The sequence below is a fragment of the Artemia franciscana genome, chromosome 9 (assembly GCF_032884065.1).
Source record: "Artemia franciscana chromosome 9, ASM3288406v1, whole genome shotgun sequence".
Lineage (NCBI taxonomy): Eukaryota > Metazoa > Arthropoda > Branchiopoda > Anostraca > Artemiidae > Artemia > Artemia franciscana.
The window spans coordinates 34,185,336-34,205,500 of NC_088871.1; the positions used below are offsets into that span (position 1 = coordinate 34,185,336).

General features: G+C 34.3%; 1 protein-coding gene across 2 annotated transcripts in view; it reads left to right on the forward strand.

The window, feature by feature from the left end:
* LOC136031314 (ubiquitin-associated protein 2-like) overlaps window positions 1-20,165 on the forward strand; it is a 91,915-nt gene that overhangs the window by 39,128 nt on the left and 32,622 nt on the right. For both annotated transcript variants that reach the window (XM_065710782.1, XM_065710783.1), the window contains exons 4-10: window positions 3,598-3,877; window positions 4,875-5,066; window positions 8,200-8,357; window positions 12,640-12,750; window positions 14,124-14,327; window positions 15,545-15,772; window positions 19,458-19,727. In XM_065710782.1, coding sequence (XP_065566854.1) covers window positions 3,598-3,877; window positions 4,875-5,066; window positions 8,200-8,357; window positions 12,640-12,750; window positions 14,124-14,327; window positions 15,545-15,772; window positions 19,458-19,727 — 1,443 coding nt within the window. The remainder of the gene's footprint in view (window positions 1-3,597; window positions 3,878-4,874; window positions 5,067-8,199; window positions 8,358-12,639; window positions 12,751-14,123; window positions 14,328-15,544; window positions 15,773-19,457; window positions 19,728-20,165) is intronic.

Sequence of the window (20,165 nt, forward strand, 5' to 3'; positions counted from 1 at the left end):
GTTATTCTTCTCTTTTCCTGCTCCCATGATTCTGTCAAAAAATTTGTGTTTATTTTTGATTCAGGTGTATATCTGTGAATCTTTTCCTAGTAGGAAGGCCATGTCAGGGCTTTTACCTTTCTTGTGTCTCTTCCTAATCTTGAGTAGGCTTGTTTAAATTGGACATATGTTGTGGGCTTTGGCTATTTATTAAAAAAAAAATTTCCATCTCTTTTTTTAGCAAATGAAGTTTGACACTTGCATATATATATATATATATATATATATATATATATATATATATATATATATATATATATATATATATATATATATATATATATATATATATATATATATATATATATATATATATATATATATATATACGAAAAGAGAAATCACCAATGCAACAGCACAAACACATAAAAAAAGGAGACAGAAGGAGAAAAGGAAGATTGTTGAACATGAAAAAAAAAAGTTGTTATATATATATATATATATATATATATATATATATATATATATATATATATATATATATATATATATATATCAGGATGAAGAGAAATATATTTTAAAATGCCGTCAATTGTTTCACCAATACATTGTTGATATGTATGCAAAGATGGAATCAGAGCGTTTGCTATTCATCCATCTAAATCAGACCAAGCTCTGCTCTGAACAATACATTCATTTGCGAGATGCAGTTGTAAATGACAATAATACCACTAGCATTAGAAGAATAACAATTTTACCTTCATCATATGCTGGAAGTCCGCATCATATGCATGAGTATGCTCAGGATGCCATTGCATACGTTTGTCTCTATGGTCGTCCAGATTTATTTATTACATTTACATGTAATCCATCTTGGGAGGAGATACAGCAACTTTTACTTCCTGGACAATTGTCGGTTCATAGAAATGACATTATGGCCCGTGTCTTCCAGCAAAAGTTGAAATCACTGATAAATTTCTTAGTAAAACTTAAAGTGTTTGGGCCAGTGCGATGCTGGTTGTACTCAAAGGAATGGCAAAAACAAGGATTGCCACACGCACACATACTAATATGATTATTTAATAAAATTGCTTCTAATGAAATTGACGATGTGATTTCCGCTGAAATACCTGATGTAGATTTTGATAGGGGCTTACATGACATTGTGGTAAAAAATATGATACATGGACCTTGCAGTGAACTGAATGAAAATTCACCATGCATGGACAGAGGAAGGTGCACAAAGCAATATCCTCAACTTTCAGTACCTAACACAATTACTGGCAATGATGGATACCCTTTATATAAAAGAAGGTCTACCAAAGATGGTGGAAAATCAGCAATCATAAAGTGGCATAACCATTACATCAAAGTAGATAACCGGTGGGTCGTTCCATATTCACCTTTATTATCAAAAACATACAATGCACACATAAACGTGGAATATTGTAATTCTGTAAAGACAATCAAATACATATGTAAATACATCAACAAAGGCAGTGACATGGCAGTTTTTGGCTTGCAGTCCGAAATCAGTGATATAGATGAAGTTGTACAATATCAGGCTGGGAGATACATAAGCAGTAATGAAGCTGTGTGGCAAATTCTTTCATTTCTGATACATGAACTAAGTCCAACTGTTGTTCACTTAGCGATACATTTACAGAATTGTCTACATGTTTATTTTTTGGAATCCAACATGCAATAAAGTGCCCTGAATCCACCGGATACAACGTTAACTGTTTTCTTTTCGTTATGTCAAAATGATTCTTTTGCAAAAAAAAACTGCTGTATTCTAAAGTGCCTATGTATTACATGTGGAATGCTAATAAAAAAATCCTTTGAACATCATAAACAGGGTGAGTCAGTCGACAGCTAACCTAATATCTTCAAAGAAACCATGATAATAAGAATCTACACCATTCACCCCAATCAAGATGAATGCTTCTTTCTCTACCTGCTTTTGGTTAATTTACCCAGCCTGACATCCTTTGAGCATTTGAGAACTGTAAACAGGACTATACATGACACTTATTGTAGTGCACGCCAAGCTCTAAATTTATTGGAGAACAACCAACACTAGGATAATTGCATTCATGACACATGCAAAACGTCAACTCAAAGTCGAATTTGTGCATTGTTTGGAATCATAGTGACAACTTGCTCTCCATCATCTCCTACAGAGTTATGGGAGAAATACAAATCGCAAATGACCGAGGATATACTCCACCAAATACGGAGAGAGGTAAAGATATACTAGAATACTAGAGAGGTGAGATATGACCTTGGACTTTACAACAGAAATTTATAACTGCACTTTAGTTATGTTTGAAGATTTGTGCTTATCTATGGCAAACAAACTTCTCAAGTATTTGGGAATGCCTTCACCTAATTGTACTGCTGCTATTTCTACATGTGTAGAATTGGATTGTGAACAAAGTTACATGGTAAATTTTATCTACCCTTCTGTGCCTGATATAGAGACAGTGAAACATACAAAATAGTTGCTGTTCTTCCTTCTCCAACTGCTATTAAGGGAAAAAAAGTAATTTTTTTTGTTCATATTATTCACTTACAAATAAAGTGAACATACCCCTCAACTCCTTTTCTTAAGTTCTTTGTGAATATAATAATTGAAATAATTGAATATAGTAAAATTATGTTGAGCAGAAGATATAAAGAAAAGGTCAATTAATGGTGAGGTAACAGACTTTTGAATTTTGGTGTCCCAATGTAGACTGGTTTCCTATATGTGCTAGCCTAACACAGTTATGATCTTCAATTGGGTTTTTTGTCTTATACATATTTATATACTGTATTTGTAAGAAACATAAAAACAGGCATAAAACAGTTTGTTTACCTTTTATCTAAGTAAGCAATGAAATCCTAAAATTTCTGCTGAATTTCCTGAAAATCAATCCTTGGTAAAATTCTAGCTTATTGACTTTTGGCCATCTCGGAAAGGGGCTAGGTTAGGAAAACTTAGAACCAGAGACCCTTTTCAATTTGAAACATACCTAAAATGTTGGAAGTAATTTTAGAACCAAATGGGAACCAATGCGTCGAATCAGTCTATCTTAACAGTTTAAGTGGACAGTTTAAACTGTTCAAAGTCCTTAATTTAAGTTTATGTGTTATAAGTTCTAATTTGTTTAAACAAAAAATGTCAAAAAAAAAAAAATGCTATCACCTTCTGATCTGCTGTAGCCAAAAATCTTTTGAAATTATATCTTGTTAAAAGACTTGGGAAAATAAATGGCTAAAAACAACCGTTTAAAATTACCTTGCTATTTTCTAATATGCTTAGAAATGATATTGATTAACGTAAGCCCTTTTTAATCTCTTTCTACATTTTTGCTTAGCTTTATGAAATAAATAGATAAACATCTGTTAAATTCTTACTAATGAACAATTTTTACTACCTACCATTACGATTGAACCATCCTTGTTATATAGCGTTGTGTCTTCACACAGGCATTCCTCTTTTTATATGATCAGTTTGGATATATCACCTAGAAATTTTGAAATAGTCTTGCTTCAAGTCCACTTCTAAGTAACAAACATTATACAAAAAATGAAATTTGTTTCTGCCATGTTTTAATATTTGGCTTTTTTCAGCTTGTTGATCTCAGTAATAAATCAGCAGATGCATGTCTATCAGCTCTGCACGATGCGGACTATGATATTGAAAAAGCAATTGAGCTTCTATTGGAAGGCGTTGAAGACCAATGGGAAGTATCAGGGAGGAAGAAGAAGCAAAAGCCACCTAAAGCCCCAGTTGTAGAAATTGTCGAAGATGACTTGCCAGGAGATAAAAAGAACGATGCTAATGCATGGGATAATGATAATAGAGGTTCTCGGAGCAGAGGTGGAGGACCACCTAGATTTAGAGGGAGAGGTACGCAATTAAGATATTATTAATTTCTATTTGAGATGAGGTGGGAAATCAGTCAGAAATAACCTCGCTTAATTCTTATCCAATGATTGTCGGGTGTTGGTAAACTTTTCTTGATTTTCCGCCTCGTTTTCTTTCTTTTTTTTTGTAGTCATACTTTTCCTTTATAATATCTTTTATTTAACACCTTGTTTGTTTTTACATTTATTTGTCGTATTTTTCATCTTCCCCTGTCGCTTTTGTGATTTTTGTTCTTGTCTTTCCTGAATAATCAGTTTCTTAATGGTCTGAGTATCCCCTTCCAGAATTAAAGTCCTACTGTCCTGTAAATTTGAAGTTGTATTTTTACCGAAAGCTATTCCTGTTTTCTTCCTTTTTTAGCGAGAAAATGTACATTTTTATGCACAAAAATATCGATAACCGACCAGCAATGCCACCGCTGCCATTCTTTCCCTGAACCATTGTCATAACTCGTGATGCCTGAATTTCTTTTCCATAATGTTCCCTAGTAGTTTTAAAATTTTTCCAAGAAGTAAATGAATTCTTTAATGCTGCCTCACTGCCCGAATAACAACTTTTATTAACGTTTGTGGGATTTGATATAAGATCGTTGCTATTTATATCTAAACCTAGATCAACTTTCTTGGTAAAAACCAATTTGATGCGTTAAGAATTTATCCTTTCAAATTCACCTGTCTACTTTTGTATCATTTATTTTTATTCACATTGTGTTTTTATGTTTCTAAACTATGTTTTTGACCTTGAATTTGACCTGTTTTAGATAAGTTTGTAATTTGCATCATACAAAAATTTTTCACTTTTTATACGTTTAATAATGCTAAATATATTATTTATATAATATTAAACACATAATATTATTAAATGTTAACATATATTAAATATAATTCTCCATTAAGGGAGTATTGTAAGTTGTTTGGTTTAATTTTTAGTATCCTGGTGCTGCTGATTAATGCTGATGAATCTATTTCTGTATTTCAAGGTCGTGGAAGAGATGGTTTTTCAGACGGCCCAGAAAGGGGTAGAGGAGGAAGAGGCCGAGGTAGAGGTGGTGCTCGTGGTGGTCGTGGTGGCTATAGGGGAAATATACCCACAGAAGTCACTGTTTTCGACTCACCCATGGAAACTTGGGGTGGTACACCTCAAGAAAAGCCAGAAGAAGAACTTAAAGTTGGTAAGTTCTGTTTTTCAAATGTATATGTTGCTGTGAATGTTCGCAAATTGCTGAATGTCGACATTCACCGGTGAATGTCCAAAATATCTTTTTTTGTTTTTAGATTTAGTCAGCGTTGCCAGTTAACTTTTTCAGTTTAATGCAAGGTTTGACTAGAACAGGTTAGGTTAGTTTAGATTAAGTTTTTAACCCATTTCTGATGTTTAAAACCAAATTTAACCTAACTTTAACTAACATATCTAGCCTAACTTAACTTCAAATATCACCATTATAGCTTGCATAAGACTGAAAAAGTGACTCGTGGAGCTAATTGAATCCAAGCACAGAAAAAGGAATTTCGGAAATTCACCGGTGTATGTCAACATTAACCAGATTTCGAATATTCACGATAACATATATACTATGGTTCATTAATGGAGATGAAATTTAGACTGGGAGATAAATAATCCCGCTTTTTTAGAACCTGATTTTTTGTTTGAGAAATATGAAGCAAATAAAAAGAATGATCTATTTTTAAGTCAAAAAATAAGTAATTTTGGATTTTTACATGTCTATGTTGTGGCAGCGAGGCGGGAGGAGAGGGGGGATGGCGGGTGGTCTTTTTTAGGAGTGTTTCTGAGTGCAAACAAAAGTGCAGTAGCTTAGATATTTATTTTAAATGTGCTTCTTGTTGTGCACTTTTGGCTTACATGAAGAAAAGAATGGAAAATGTTTTTTTTTTATTATCTTGATCTATCTCGGCGTTAATTTTCTTATTAAGTTATTCTGTTTTTATAATTTGATCATAAATGTATGTAATAAAATAAAATAATATAGTAGTTTAACTCAACTTCTATTTTACTTCTGTATTTAAGCAAAAATAATCTCCCCTATATAGAATAAGTAGTTTCACCCTAGTTTATTAACCTGATTATAGTGACCAACCATGTACGGAAAATTTATTCCTGAAAGGCATAATTTGACAGAAATATTAAAAAACATGTGAATATTATGGAACATATAGGAAATGATCGAAAAAAATCAAAATTAATCGAGAATTGAGGAAATTAAAGGAATTTAGACTTCTTTTTATATGCCTTAATTTTATACTTAACAGGACAGTGGTGGCACTGGCCTCTCTTGCACCCGGGGCAAATCTTGATTAGCCCTCCCCCCCTTTTGTCTCCCAAAAATTTTCAAGCCAAATTTTAACAAAAGTTTTCATTTATTTAAATTTGACTTTTGTTACTTTAGCCTCTGAAAAATTATCGGTTATCTTGACATCCTTTAAAATACATACAGGTTTGAATACAAAAAAGAAGAAAAAAGAAAAAAGTAAATTCGGTGTACTTACTTATATTTTCAAGGAATGCTGATGAAGATATGGGAAAAACGAAAACGCTGAAATCTGTTTGAATATATTTACTAGCAACTGGGCCCTCTACTTTATCAAAAAAAAAAATATATATATAAAAATGATTATAACCGTTAGATTATTTATTTGAAATTTTCTATCCCTAAAATTTTCTGCGCCCAGGGTAATTTCTCCTTCTCCCCCGCCCCCTCCTCCCACAAAAAAACTATCTCGTTCACGAGGTTGGAACATCCTGCAAATGTACGGCTGAATAAAACTCCTGGAAAAAATAACGCGGAACTATAGAATAACAATACCACCTTTCAACAAAAACCGCAAGAAAACTTGATCATTTTGTAAATAGGTGAGAATGTGTGTGGTTATAAGGGGCTACTTCGTACTATGAACCATATTGGAAGTCGAGTACAATCTACCTGCTCATAAAAATGGTAATTGTATTTTTATTAAACGTCACAACAATAAAAACAACGTTCTTGATTGTAATGAAATTCAAAAAAGCGTTTAGACAAATTATTACTTAAGAAAAGCACAATTGAAGTACAAATAAAGTTAAACATAAAATTAACATAAGTCACCCTAAATATGAGTTAGACGTGTCCCTCCCCGCGGACGCGTTTAGACAAATTATTACTTAAGAAAAGCTCAATTGAATTACAAATAAATTTAAACATAAAATTAACATAAGTCACCCTAAATATGAGTTAGGCGTGTTCCTCCCCACGGCTAAATCAACGTCACGATTATGGAGTCACATATGTTAAGATTTGATTGTGGATTATTTGCCATTTAATTTTCTGCATGTCAGACTCACCAAGAGGAATGCTAATTTATGTTCTAGCTGCTCTGTAGTAACAATGTCAGTGCAACATAAAATGTCTCTTGCTTTATAACAAGGAAATTACGACCGAAGAACAAAAAATTCGGTATTTAGGGATGTTTCTAGAGAATGATGTACATTTAGTCCATTTCCTCTATTATTGAATCTTTTATAAGGACATCGCTCTATTTTATTGCTTAGCCTAAATTAAGTTCACTTTTGAGAACACATTCTTATATTCTTGGTGTAAGGTTTCCCTTGACTCTGGTGTTTAGACTGCTCGGCCATTTTGACAAAAGCGAAGGCGGTAAAATCGTTACAGCGGCCTGAAATATCGATGTGGGTGTCATCAGCACTATACTTGGTAACTGAAAAGTTACTATGGTGGGTTATTTAAATTTTATTAAGCTAATTTTGTGATGGTAATTGTTACTTCAGCCTTGGTTTTTTGTCTGCTTTCAATGCATAATTTCGTATGACGTGAAGCTACTACTTTGGGGAAGTTATCTAAATTAGCGCAAATATATAAATTGAACCCTTTTTGAAATTTCAAGGGTAGCTATTTATTAAAGCCTATCTTATTGTGTGACAAGTCTTAGTTCTCTTTTTCATGTCTTTGGATATTGTTTCTTGATATATCTGTAGCTTGGCTTCAGAGCCACTCAAGTGGGAGGGGTCTACCGAGTCAGCTGCCCCAGTCGTTGCAGCTGGTATGAGGGCCGTGGCTTGGGAGTTACCTACTTATATCAAATTTTTCACGTATATTTGAGTCGTTTTTTCCTTATATTTGTTTTTGCCTTATTTTTTCCTTATATTTGAGTCGGGAGGGGGTGCCGTAATTAATGTTTCTCTGGGCTTAACCAACCCTTGGAACAGCTCTGCTTGGCTCTAATTATTTTCTTTTGTCTTAATGTATTATAATTGTTATTTGTTATTGCTATTTCAATTGTTATTTTGTGTAGATAACTGGGGTGACGACTTTCCTGCAGCAGAAGATTGGGACAATGAAGAATACACAGTCTCCTTAGCAGATACCAAAGTTTTTACTGCCAGTTCTGCAGTTGTTCCGGAATCACCGGCTCCAGCTGGTGACCAAGGATTATCCAACGGTGACAAATTTGTAAGTAAAGGTCGGCTAGTAAATATTCGGCTAACAAGTTCGTGAGCAATACAAATATCAATAAGTAGTTAAGTGACTATAATAATAAATAAATAGATGAAAACATACCTAAAAGACACTTAGATAGTAGTAGTCATGGTATTTCTAAAATGCAGAGCTGAAGAGGAAAATGGGCAAACTTGAATTACTACAGAAATGTTTATGTTCTATTATTTAATGGCTAAAATATTTTTCCCTTCTTTCCTTGTTATATTTTACCATTTGTCTTGTCGATCTCAACTTTGAGCCTTTGCTTTATTATTGATTCCAGACTTTAGGAGAAATAACCATTTTAAATAACTATGTGTCATTTTTCTCTAATCGTGCCAAAATGCAAATTGATGCAAATTGAAAATTCTTGTACAATTTCGCTTTATACGACGGTTTAACATGTGCAATGTTCTGTATAAAAATTGATGAGACGATGAGAGGAATGGGTTTGAGGGTGCACGGACTCATTTGTTGCCTGAAATTATATGCATTGAAAATCATTGCATGTTATGATTTAAAAGAAGCCTGCCATAAAAAATACGTTTACCTGCCTTAAAAAAATGAAGAGACATAGAAGGGTATTCGGTTTTTTCATTCTCTAAGGGCATCGGTGTACCCAGAGGGTAACTTTTCGCCTTCAAAAAGACAGGTTTAGAATGCTTTTTTATTTTCAATTAACTTCTCTTGTATTACATTTCTACTTGTCTACCGAAAATTTGACAGGGAGAGAGACAGGGGAATATTGGACTGGTCACTTGTCTAATTCGGACTGACCTTGCAATATTGGACTGACCTCATGTCTTCTACTTGTTTAATTCGCACTGAATCATTACTTTGCTTTATAGATTTTGAAAATAGTGCATCTCATAGACTAATTTTTTTGTATGCGTATATATAACTTAAAAACGGATGCCTTGTTGTATAAGCGCTTTAATGAGTATTAGAGTATTGGTCACGTCAATTCCTATAGCAATAAGATACTTTTTTTGGGGTGGACATGTCACACCATTTTTCTGTCCTAAATACTGACAATAAAAAAGTAAAAAAAGGTAAAGGATACGGCATTAGACTTTACAGTCCGTACCGGCGGTGCTGATCTCCGTTTCTTGGCCCTTCAGCCAGGAAGTGCAATGGGGGGTTGGGGGCCAGCCATCCTGTGCTTTCGCACACCCTTCCTGTTTACCTTCCCCAGATTTCTCCAGGTACCCATTTAGAGCTGGGTCGACTCTGGCTAAGCTTGCAGAGTCACGCCACTGACCCCCGTCCCAAACTGAAGAATTGAGTACACTGGGATTCGAACCCGCGTCCTCTCAGACAAGGGATCCCGAATCCAGCGCACCAACCCACTCGGCCAGGACGGCTTTACAGCATATTCAACCAAAATCACAAACAGTAATGTGAAATAAAAGTTGGTGGCACCACTTTCGGATCTGTGGGAAAATACCTACAAATTATTCCATTTATCATTGGAAGCAAATGTCTTGGCGATGGGGCCATGGAACCGATGCATATCTTAGACACTTCTAGATATTACTCCAACTTTAATTTGAAACTTGTGCAAGATTGAATGAAGTTTTCCACTCGGAAGTAGAATTATCGTTGGAAAATTCTCAATCTTGGTGGAACAACCTCAGATAGGTGGCTGTTAGATACCATAAAATCCGTTTCATCTCAAACAATGTTAGCTATGTAACCACAATGTAAGCGTTAATCATGGTTTTATCCCAAGGCACGAATTATAATATTAACAAGCCTGACCACACTTTCCGTCAAAAACGTAACTCATTGGACCCTTACGGCTTTCCTGCAACAAACTGAAATCGACGAGATAGGAAAAAATTTATGAACAAACATAAAAAAAAAATTCCAAGACAAAACTAAGTTGTTGCTCCCGTGCAGAGTCTGGATACAACCCTGATACAATTCTGGATACAACCCTGGTTCATATTGTTTTTGCCTGCATAGATGTTAAATATTGTAGAGGAACTATTGCTATGCGCGAGAAGTTAAACGGTCGTCACTAATTATTTGATTGGAGACAATAACAATCAATCAAACAGGTTAGAGAAGGAGGCAAGGTCATATCCAGGGTTTTGTTTGGGGGGATCAAAATTTGTTTATATACATTTTTGTTATGTTTTTACGAATTGGTTACTTCTATTTGATTTTTCTTTTTTTTGGGGGGGGGGGGTGCGTTAGTTCAAAAAGGGTACCCCCCCCCCTGGATATGGCCAGAATTCTGAATACAAGTATGTTTAAGTTTTGAGAAACTAATGTTTAAGTTTTGAAAAACTACAAGTTTCTCTCACTATAGTCCCTTTTAAACCTGGTTTAATTTAAAAGGCCGGACTCATCGCTAATTTGATCTGCGGCTAAAGTTGAGGAGTATTAAAATTAGCCATTTTATATAAAGAAGTCTGAAAATATAAAAATCTTTCCACAACAGTGAAAATATGACATGGACCGTCTTCGACTCAATTGAAGGGTCGGGACCTGATTATGGTTAAACAAGCGACTTAAAAGAAGGGGTCACTGTATCACAAACTCCTCCCCCCCTCCCCTCCCCCTGTGAGTCCCTTTTTAGGGTACAATCGGACTGGGACTCCGCTGTACTAGCTGGTTTTGTAACTTGGGCATTCACTCTGGTCATCAGGCAGTAGTTTTTGAGGCGTCTAATCGTGGTCTTGATAAGTCGGCAGTGGTTCCTTTTGGGAGCTTGTATCGAAAGCAATGTAAAGATTAAGACTAGTCACCCGCGTGTGTTGAAAATTACCTTTACTAAAATCATGTTCTGTAAAGGGATCCGTCAAGGAGCTACTTCCTCGCCACCTTTCTCAATTATAGTGTAGTTAAAGTCTATTACATTATTAATGCTAGTTTTCTGAGTCTTGATCTAGATTTGTCAGTTATGCTGATGATAATTAATATGTTTTCTTCCCCGTTTCGTAAAGAATTGTGTGGTACTTAGACTCATATGAGAAACTCCATGCAATGAGAACTGCCCCAATGTAACATTAAGAAAGGAATACTACCCCGAGGTGAAACCAGTGACAGTGAGGTAAAACAATCATTCAGCATAGCCTATATTGGTGTACCTAGTGGTTGTGATGTAAGGTTGAATCGGTCTTGTTACTAGACGATTTTAAGAGAAGTATCTGAACAGCTTATGGTATGCTTGTATCTTTGAATACTTCTTGCTGTCGAAAGATTTGAGAAAAATTATTTTCTCAAATGTTAAACATCATATGTGCTAGCATTCGTCCTGATTTGGACTGTTAAGTTAAATATAAAAAAAATGCATTGTACCTCTTGCTTTTACGAATTACGGAAATCTCTGCTGTTTGTACCTTCTTGGAAGAGTAACTTAGTGATAATTAACTGATACTGCATGTCTTCGCACGCGGTTGTGCAGAAAAGAACTGAGAGGCTCCATAAAAGTTTAAGGGGAAACTAACTCGGGGACGGTGTGTTGCACTTGTAATATAGTTGTTCTCTTGTTCGTTAATAATTGTACGTCTCTCAATCCTTTGCTTCTGCAATGAAACAAATTTGTGAAATTTCTTTATCCTCCTCCAAATAACTAAGGCCTCAGTAGTCTGTTGAAACTGTACTGTGTGGGGGGGGGGGGAGTTCTGGATGGAAAACGTCTAGACCCATAAACAAGTCACTGTAGCATAAACAGTGAGATTTTGGGATGTACCAACTCCCTTATTATGTAGATTAATTACCAATAATTTAAAGTCTAATGTTGTTTTCTAATTTCATACAATTTTTTTTATCTCCATTCATTTTCGTTATCATATTCATTTTAATGCACTCTAAGCTTTTACGCCCAAGTTAAACTTTAGCATTAATAATGGAAAAAAAAAACCTGACAAAAACTGTTTTCTAAAGATTTTTTTAAAAGAATGCCTTAAATGCTAACATCATCACTTTCGTCCTCGTCAACATCATCAGTTTCGTATCTCAAATATTTATCTTATTACCACACTGTCTCTGTCCCAGGTAACATTTCTCATCTTTCTGAATATTTATATTAATGTTTATCCGTTGACATGCTAAAAGATTGTCTGTATGAAGGTTCGATTTAATTTCTAAATTTGGAAGAGCCTAAAGACCTACTAATGACTGTCTCGACCTGCTTGACTGTTTTAACCTGCTTGACTGTGCTTGATTCTCTCTTTTTTCTTCTTAGCTCTGATTTTGTTATCCTAAAGGACTTTTGCAAACTGACATTCTCTTTTTTTTACAGCATGAACCTGACGCTATAAAAGTGCCACCTGCACCAGTGGGCTCAATTACTCATCCGAGTCTAGATCTTAACCATCTTCTACAGAAGTCCACAAATGCTGTGCAACAGCAGGTAAATTTTCTCTCTGAGTAGATAGAGGTTTAATGTATTTTGCGTAGCTAAGCCTGGTATGAACTATAAAACTTGAGAATCAAATTGTATGATCATTAAGAGAGCTTTGATCCAGGTTTTGTGTGCACTGTTTCTGGAATATGTGCTATAAATACTAAGTCGTAGATTATTATTTTTTGTCAAATTTAAATATGAATTTTTGGGTAATCTTGGATAATTTTGCATACCCTTTCAGGACCGTGATAATTTGGGTTTATCTGACTAGTTATGTCAAGTTCATACACTTGACTGATGTGATTCAAAAACTGTTTCTCAGAGGTTTGCCAGTGTTTTTTTTTTTTTTTTTTTTTTTTTTTTTTGCATTTTTCTTTTTTTATTATCAGAATGACTCTTGTATGCTGCATGGTTTAAAATTGTAGCAATAATTAGTGATGTGTAAGAGCGCACGGGATCCTGAGATCGAACCTTGCTGTAGCAACACTCTGCAGGGCCGACGCAGGGACCATAACAGTCAAGAAGCGTCGTTAATTCGATTACTTACTACTACCATTTTTGTTTCCTTAGGGGAGGGGAGGGGGGCTAATGCAACTGTGCTTGATGCTGTCTTATTATCAGGTAAATTAGCTCTAAAGGTCGTGGAAGTGCAGGTATTTGAGTTTTGTGAGTTGTTTTTTTGTCACAATCAAACTAACTCACAGCCGCATCGTGAGGTGTTTGATAAGCAGTTGTTTTGCAGTGACGAAAATATGCTGCAACTTAAATTGAAGAAGATGAAATTTAAATTTTGTTGGAATAGAAAATTTTCAATGGGAATTTATGCTTCTGTTTCTTCTAAAAATGTGTATCCTTAGAATCCCTAGAATTCTTGACTTGGCTTATTGGCTGTTTCTTTGGTTAACAGCCTTTTTTTATATCTACACATTTTAAAATATGTTTTTATTTACCACCACATGCCTTATTCACAATGATGAATGAATTCTTGAAACCCGTTTTGCCAATTCAAAATGCTTTTTCGATAAATCGTTTGTTTTTGCAACTTTTTTTCGAGATCATAATTTTTTAAGACTAATGTGCTATACAACTTTAGAGGAAGAAAATTACGAAAAAGTTCCCAAAAATAATCGCAAAAAGGGTTTAAAACAGTGTATGTTTTGTCGAAAGTGTTTAAACCTAAAAAAGTGTGTTTCACGAAAACAAAATTTGAGAATGAATTGCTTAAGAATTAAGTAACTAAGTTTGTAGAAATACAAGAACTTCTAAAATAAAAAAAAAATATTGCTTGGTTTTTATTTCTCTATTTAATCCTTGATATTTACTTCTATTCTTTATGGATTGTTTTGGACCCATAGAAATAAAGTTGTTTTATATTTTAGAGCCAGTCATCATATATGTCCAGTTATACGCAACAGGCGTCTGAAACGTTGAAAGCTGCAATAGGTGTTGGACTTCCAAGTCAACATGCAAGCTCTAGCTTATTTACTAGTCCACAAGTAGTACAGGGACAATTTAGCCCCAACACACAGCTACAACAACAACGTGCGAAGTTAGTAAAGCCTAAGTTGCCTCCTCCGTCAAAGGTAAATATATAACAAAATAGCATTCTTTTTTTCTAGTTTTTTAACATGGTCAGGTTGGCCATAATTAATGAAACTGCATCGCTGAAAAAAAAAAGATTAATCCGTTTCTTTCTTCTTTTCATGTCCTCTAAGCCAACCTGTCCAAAAAGAACATCAATTTTTTTATTTTTTTTTAAAGTTTGAAGAGCCTAGCCTGTATGCCATACATACCGACTTCTAGGACGCAATAAAGTTTTAGGAGTGGAGGGAAAGCAATTTCAGTTTCCACTTTGAGAGGGGGGTGAAATTCGTCGTTTTTTAATTTTTTTTCATAGGAAATATCAAAAACGCAGGGGAGTGGAAGTTTTAATAATCTTATTTCGTCAATTTGAAAATAACGTAAATATTTTTGATTTATGCTTTCCTTATTCTGGAAAAGAAGTGACACCATTGACTGTGTGGTGTTCCTGATAGTGCAGACGACATTGTTTTTGTATAATATAAATAGAATATTGATATAAACTTGTAATAAATGCAGGACTTGTCTATATTTCCACTCAGTTACTTCCTTGGAACAATTCCAATTACTAAGCGCAGGATATTTTAGGAAAATATAGTAATGTACGAGGGTGAAATTTGTTAAAGGATAATTTTTGTAAGATACACGTTCTGTTTTTCCTTAAAAAAAGAGATAAAAAAAAAGGTCATCTTTATTTACATGAGTTTGAGTACTTGATAGTGTTAATTTGTGAGGTTTTAGCTCTGTAGGTACTTTTGATTCGACCAAATGCTTTTGAGAAATAACTTGCCCAAGGCATTTTAAATTAAAATTCGATGAAGCAAGTTAGAAGAAATTACCTTCCAGTTTAAACAGGAAGTAGATGCTATCCAGTTCCAGAGTTTCCAGAGTTATATTTTAATAGTTTTATGCTCATTTCTCAGGATCTCAGTAATGTCGATACGACTCTCTTCATTGTTCACTGAACAAAACTGAATATTCTAGCAAAATCTAAAATTTTCTGACAGTATGATTCTTTTTTTACAGCAATTTTTTTTTGACATTAAAAAAGTTTTTCATACACTTGATTATTCAATACTTTTTGATAAATTGGAAAATATTGGTATTTGTGGAATGGCCCTAGATTTAAAAACATCGTTTTTAAAACGTTAAAACAGATTAAACGTTTGTTACTTGGGCTACTTATATTTATTATAATTTTTTTTATCTTTCTTGGTAGATTCCGTCATCAGCTGTGGAAATGCCAGATGATACTGTGAGCCAATTGGATATTCAGTTTGGTGGACTTGAGTTCGGCACGGACTCTACGTCCGTGGAATTTGGATCAAATGAACAAAATTCTGGATATACTGCAGAAACTCATTCACTGTTAAGTAGCAAGACAGAACCTTATGGATCAGCAGCTTCAAACACTCCTGTGGTGCAGCCCTCCCAAACACAGCCTAAGGTAAAGTTTGAACCGATTTGCAATCATAAAGGGATGTAGTGGCGAAAATTCCTTTAGGCGATGACAATTTTTTTCTAATTAAGTTCAAATATAGATTATTTTCTAATATATTACAGTGTTTTTTGGTTGTTTTTCACGGAAACTATCATTATTAATCATTGTTGAATATCTGTTTTGAGCAGGCCTTTTTGACCTAATTGGTTGACACAGAAGCAAAAGCACTCGGAAATCGCAAACCTCATCACCCCCGCAAAAAAACCCAGCTGACTCAGCGAAAACTATTTTTATGCATATGTTCCCTTCTAAAAGAGTTTCGGATCCTTGCAATGAGATGTCATACTAAAAAATGTGATACAAATTGCTTCTTAGTCAAGTTTTCTAGCCTTGGAACTTTCGTTTTTTGTCTTGTCGCTTATACCTAATTTTGGTTGTCTTATTTTAATTTATTTTTATCTCTGGAGGAAAATTTCCTGATTTTTTCTTTTGATAATTTGTGGTGATAAAGTAAGGGAACTGTGAACCTAGGTTAGGAGATCTACAAATCAAGTTTCAATCAAGTTAGATTCTTTCTGTAAAGATTAATCTCCTTAAAATTTAAATCGAAACTTAATTTGTTAATACAACTAATTTAATAATTGCAATGACTTCTTTTGTTTAATTGATAAAATTTTAGGACTATTCCCCAAAAATCCATGAATGATTAAGAGTTTACAGAGATCCAATATGTCAATATATATCACAGTGGAAGGCTGGGGAGAGAAAGTGATTCAGACTTTTGACCCAACCTTCAAGACAGAAGAACTGTCTTTTTCAAATCCTATTCCCCTTAAAAGGGACGCTAGAAGTTGTAATTTGAAGTTGAGTGAGCCTTTAATACAGACAAATAGAAACAACAGGGAATTTTACAAGGACCCCCACCTAGACAGACAGACTAGACACGCAATACTAGAAAAACTAGATAGACAAGACCAGACAGTCTTGTCTTAAAGGCTTGATTGAGCCTTTAATACAAACAACAGGGAGTTTGTTTCTTTAGACAGTGGACCTTTAACCCTAAATGAATATTTTGACCCAATATCCAAGGGCCGTCCTCTGCAAAACAAATGAAAATATAAAAGAGTTGTTTTGTGATCTGGATTGAGTTGGCTCTGGCTTTGGCCTTGCTTTTGGTTCTTCTTTAGGGCTAAGAAAAAGTTGCATGGGGGACACACATATTTTTGCTAAAGCAGCGCTACTGTGTTGACTATGATTAACCCCTGTGCGTTAACTTTGATCTCTTAAAACGAACTACCAATTTTCGTAATGATTGCGGCTTGAGATATTCAAGTAAAAGATGAAACTAAACTAAAGATATATTTTTTCTTGAAATAGAAAGAAATGGAGATTCTTGGAATACAGTTCTTCGGGGTTCATTTCCTGAGCAATTGTTCTTTTCTTTTTTTTCTTTCTCTTTTTGTAGATGTTATAGACACATCATTAATGGCTTTTTAGTATGGCATGGATGTAACGTTTTGTAAATTTCGGAAATGAAAACCTGGTATTTTGTCACAGTTAGATATCGCTTTTACTTGGTTGCATTCATTTTCAGTGAAAAATTTACACCTACATTTGGAAAGAAAGAAGAAAACAAACCACAATATATTGCATTTCTTGGCAAAATTCTTAAACCCCTATTCCAAAACTTTACAGAATGAACATTGGTGACAATAGTTGCTTTAGTTTTATATTTATTGGCGTTGCTTTTGCTTGGTTGCATTCATGCTTCTCTTCTTTCACGTTTGGAAAGAAATCCGAAAGCACACCACTTCGTGGTTGCTTGTGACAATAGTTGCTTTAATTTTATATTTATTGGCTTGCTATAAAAAGGAAATAAAAAGTCAGTCCATATATTATCATTACCGTGTGAAGTTGTGCTCAGATGCTTTTAGCTGCAAATTTAGAAAAAAAAAATACAATCTAGTGTCTTTGATCCATAGACCGAGCTTTGCCTGTTGGTATTGAAAAGTTTTATTTTTATTAAAAATTTGAATTAATCTGTTGTTTTGGTTCAACCTTAAAACGGCCTCTTCTTTTTTTGTTTAATTATAAGTTTTATCTTTAATGCTGACTCTGACGCGAAAGTATTATTAAGTTTGAAGTTACCAACAAGAAGGAACTTACATAAAAAGCATTTGCAAGGGAGTCTCCCTTTTCAAAGATCTTTTTCAGAAAGAAATTTTTGTGTGACATTTGAAATAATAATAAAAAAAACTAAATGCTTTTTTTTTGTTTTGAAAATTTGAAGCAACATTATAATCAAAGTTTTTATTTAAAATAGAACCTAAGACTGTTTCTTGGGTAAAGGGCAAGAGGATACTGTTCACGTTTTCCTTTTGAATTTACCATCTACTTTTCAAGTTTTTTTTGTCCCTTTTTTTTAACTATATACATTCAGTTTTTTTTTTTTTTTTTTAATTTGAAGCAACTTTATAGCCTAAGTTTCTACTGGACATAGGAACTGAACTTTTTTTCGGGGTAGGGGGCTAGAGGATAACGTTCACATTTTCCTTTCGGATTTAGCATCCCCTTTTCAAGTTTTTTTTTCTTGGTCTGACCCTAAACATTTATGTGGTTTGCTTTAAATTTCTATAAATAATTTTTTTTTTCAAGTACCTTATCCGTTCTGACTTTTGAGAATCATGTTATTATTTGTATTTCTGTGTCTGTTGATGACTATTGCTGTAAATATTATAAAGCGAATTATAATACTTTTAATACTACTATTGCTAACAACTCACCGTAGCACCAAGCCGCCTGAGGCCAACAGCTACGCACGCTCCTCGTCCTACCCAATCTATTCAAAGCCTCTCTCTTTACATTCTCCCAGGTAGTTGCTATTTCCTTTAAATATTTCTTTATGACATCCTTCCACCCCAAACGCGGACGACTTGCTTTTCATTTAACCCTTGACGGTTGGCTAAAAAAGGACAATCTTTGGGAATCTGTCATGCTTCATCCGCAGAACGTACCCTAGCCATCTCAATTTTTCTCATTACAGCCTTAAAAAGTTGGGTTGAACCATTCTCTTTGTACAGCCCACTGTTTGAAGCCGGGTACCCTGAACAATTCGTTGGCAATTTTTCTGGAAAAAATCTAGCAAATCTTCATCCGTTTTGGAGTGCCCATGCTTCAGAGCCGTATTTGACCACTACGATCGTTATAGCTTCTAATATTCTAATCTTGGTTTGCACTTATCTTCCTACTCTTCGAAACTTCCTTTTAGCTGTGAAAAAACATCCAGCACTAATCACTTTAATGTATTTGTCTGGTATACCATTCAAGGATAAGGCCTTCGCTAAAGCTCCTCTATCGACAAAATCATATACTCACTCAGAATTTATAAAACTGAGGACCAAAGGTGTTTGATAACTCAGGCGCTTCTCAATTATTAACCTAAGAGTGAAAATTTGGACGACACATCCTCTACCTTTTCTAAAACAGCACTGTTCTTCTCTTAAAACTTTGTCTACAGCATCTCTCAGTCTAAAAAGTATGATATCACTAAATAACTTGTTACCCACAGAGAATAGTATATATAAAAAAATATATTACTAATTTTTAATATAGTACTGGAAAAGGATTTGAAGAAACATACTTTCTTCAAGCAATTCGACATTGTTTTTATTCTTCATCTTTTTTTTTGCAGGCTACTGGGTTTCCAATAGCTACAACAGGATACACTCAACAGCAAACGTCTTACTCATCTGTACAGAGTAGTCAGGCCGTGTCTACAACAAGTCCAACAATTGTGAGTCAAGCTAGTACAACTTATCAGACTTCAACGAACTATCAGACAGGTTTTCAGAGTGGGGGTGCCTCTAATTATGGTTCAACTGTATATAGTCCAAATGCTTACCCCTCTGGATATGGTGCATCTAGCACCGTGAATAAGCTACCAGGAGTGACTTCAACCCAGGTATGTTAGACACTCTTGATTTGTGGTACATGTCGCTTCAATTTTTAGTCCAGTTTCAATTTTTCTTTTTGTCTAGATTTAAGCAAGATGCCTAAATATTGAAAATAGTTTAGCCGTGGGTATTACTTTGTATGTACAGTATAGTTAATACTCCTACACTTGCGTGAAAATTTACGTTATAACAGATTGATTTGGTTTTATGCTCATTTCTCAGGGTCTCAGCAATGTCGATACGATTATCTCCATTGTTCACCGAGCAAAACTGTTTAGTCTAACAAAATCTAAAAATGTTCTGACAATATGATTTTTTTTTTTTTTTTTTACAGCAGATTTCTTCTTTGACATTGAAAAAGTTTTTGATACAGTTGATCATTCAATTATTTTGGATAAATTGGAAAATATTGGTATTTGTGGAATGACCCTCGATTTTAAAACATA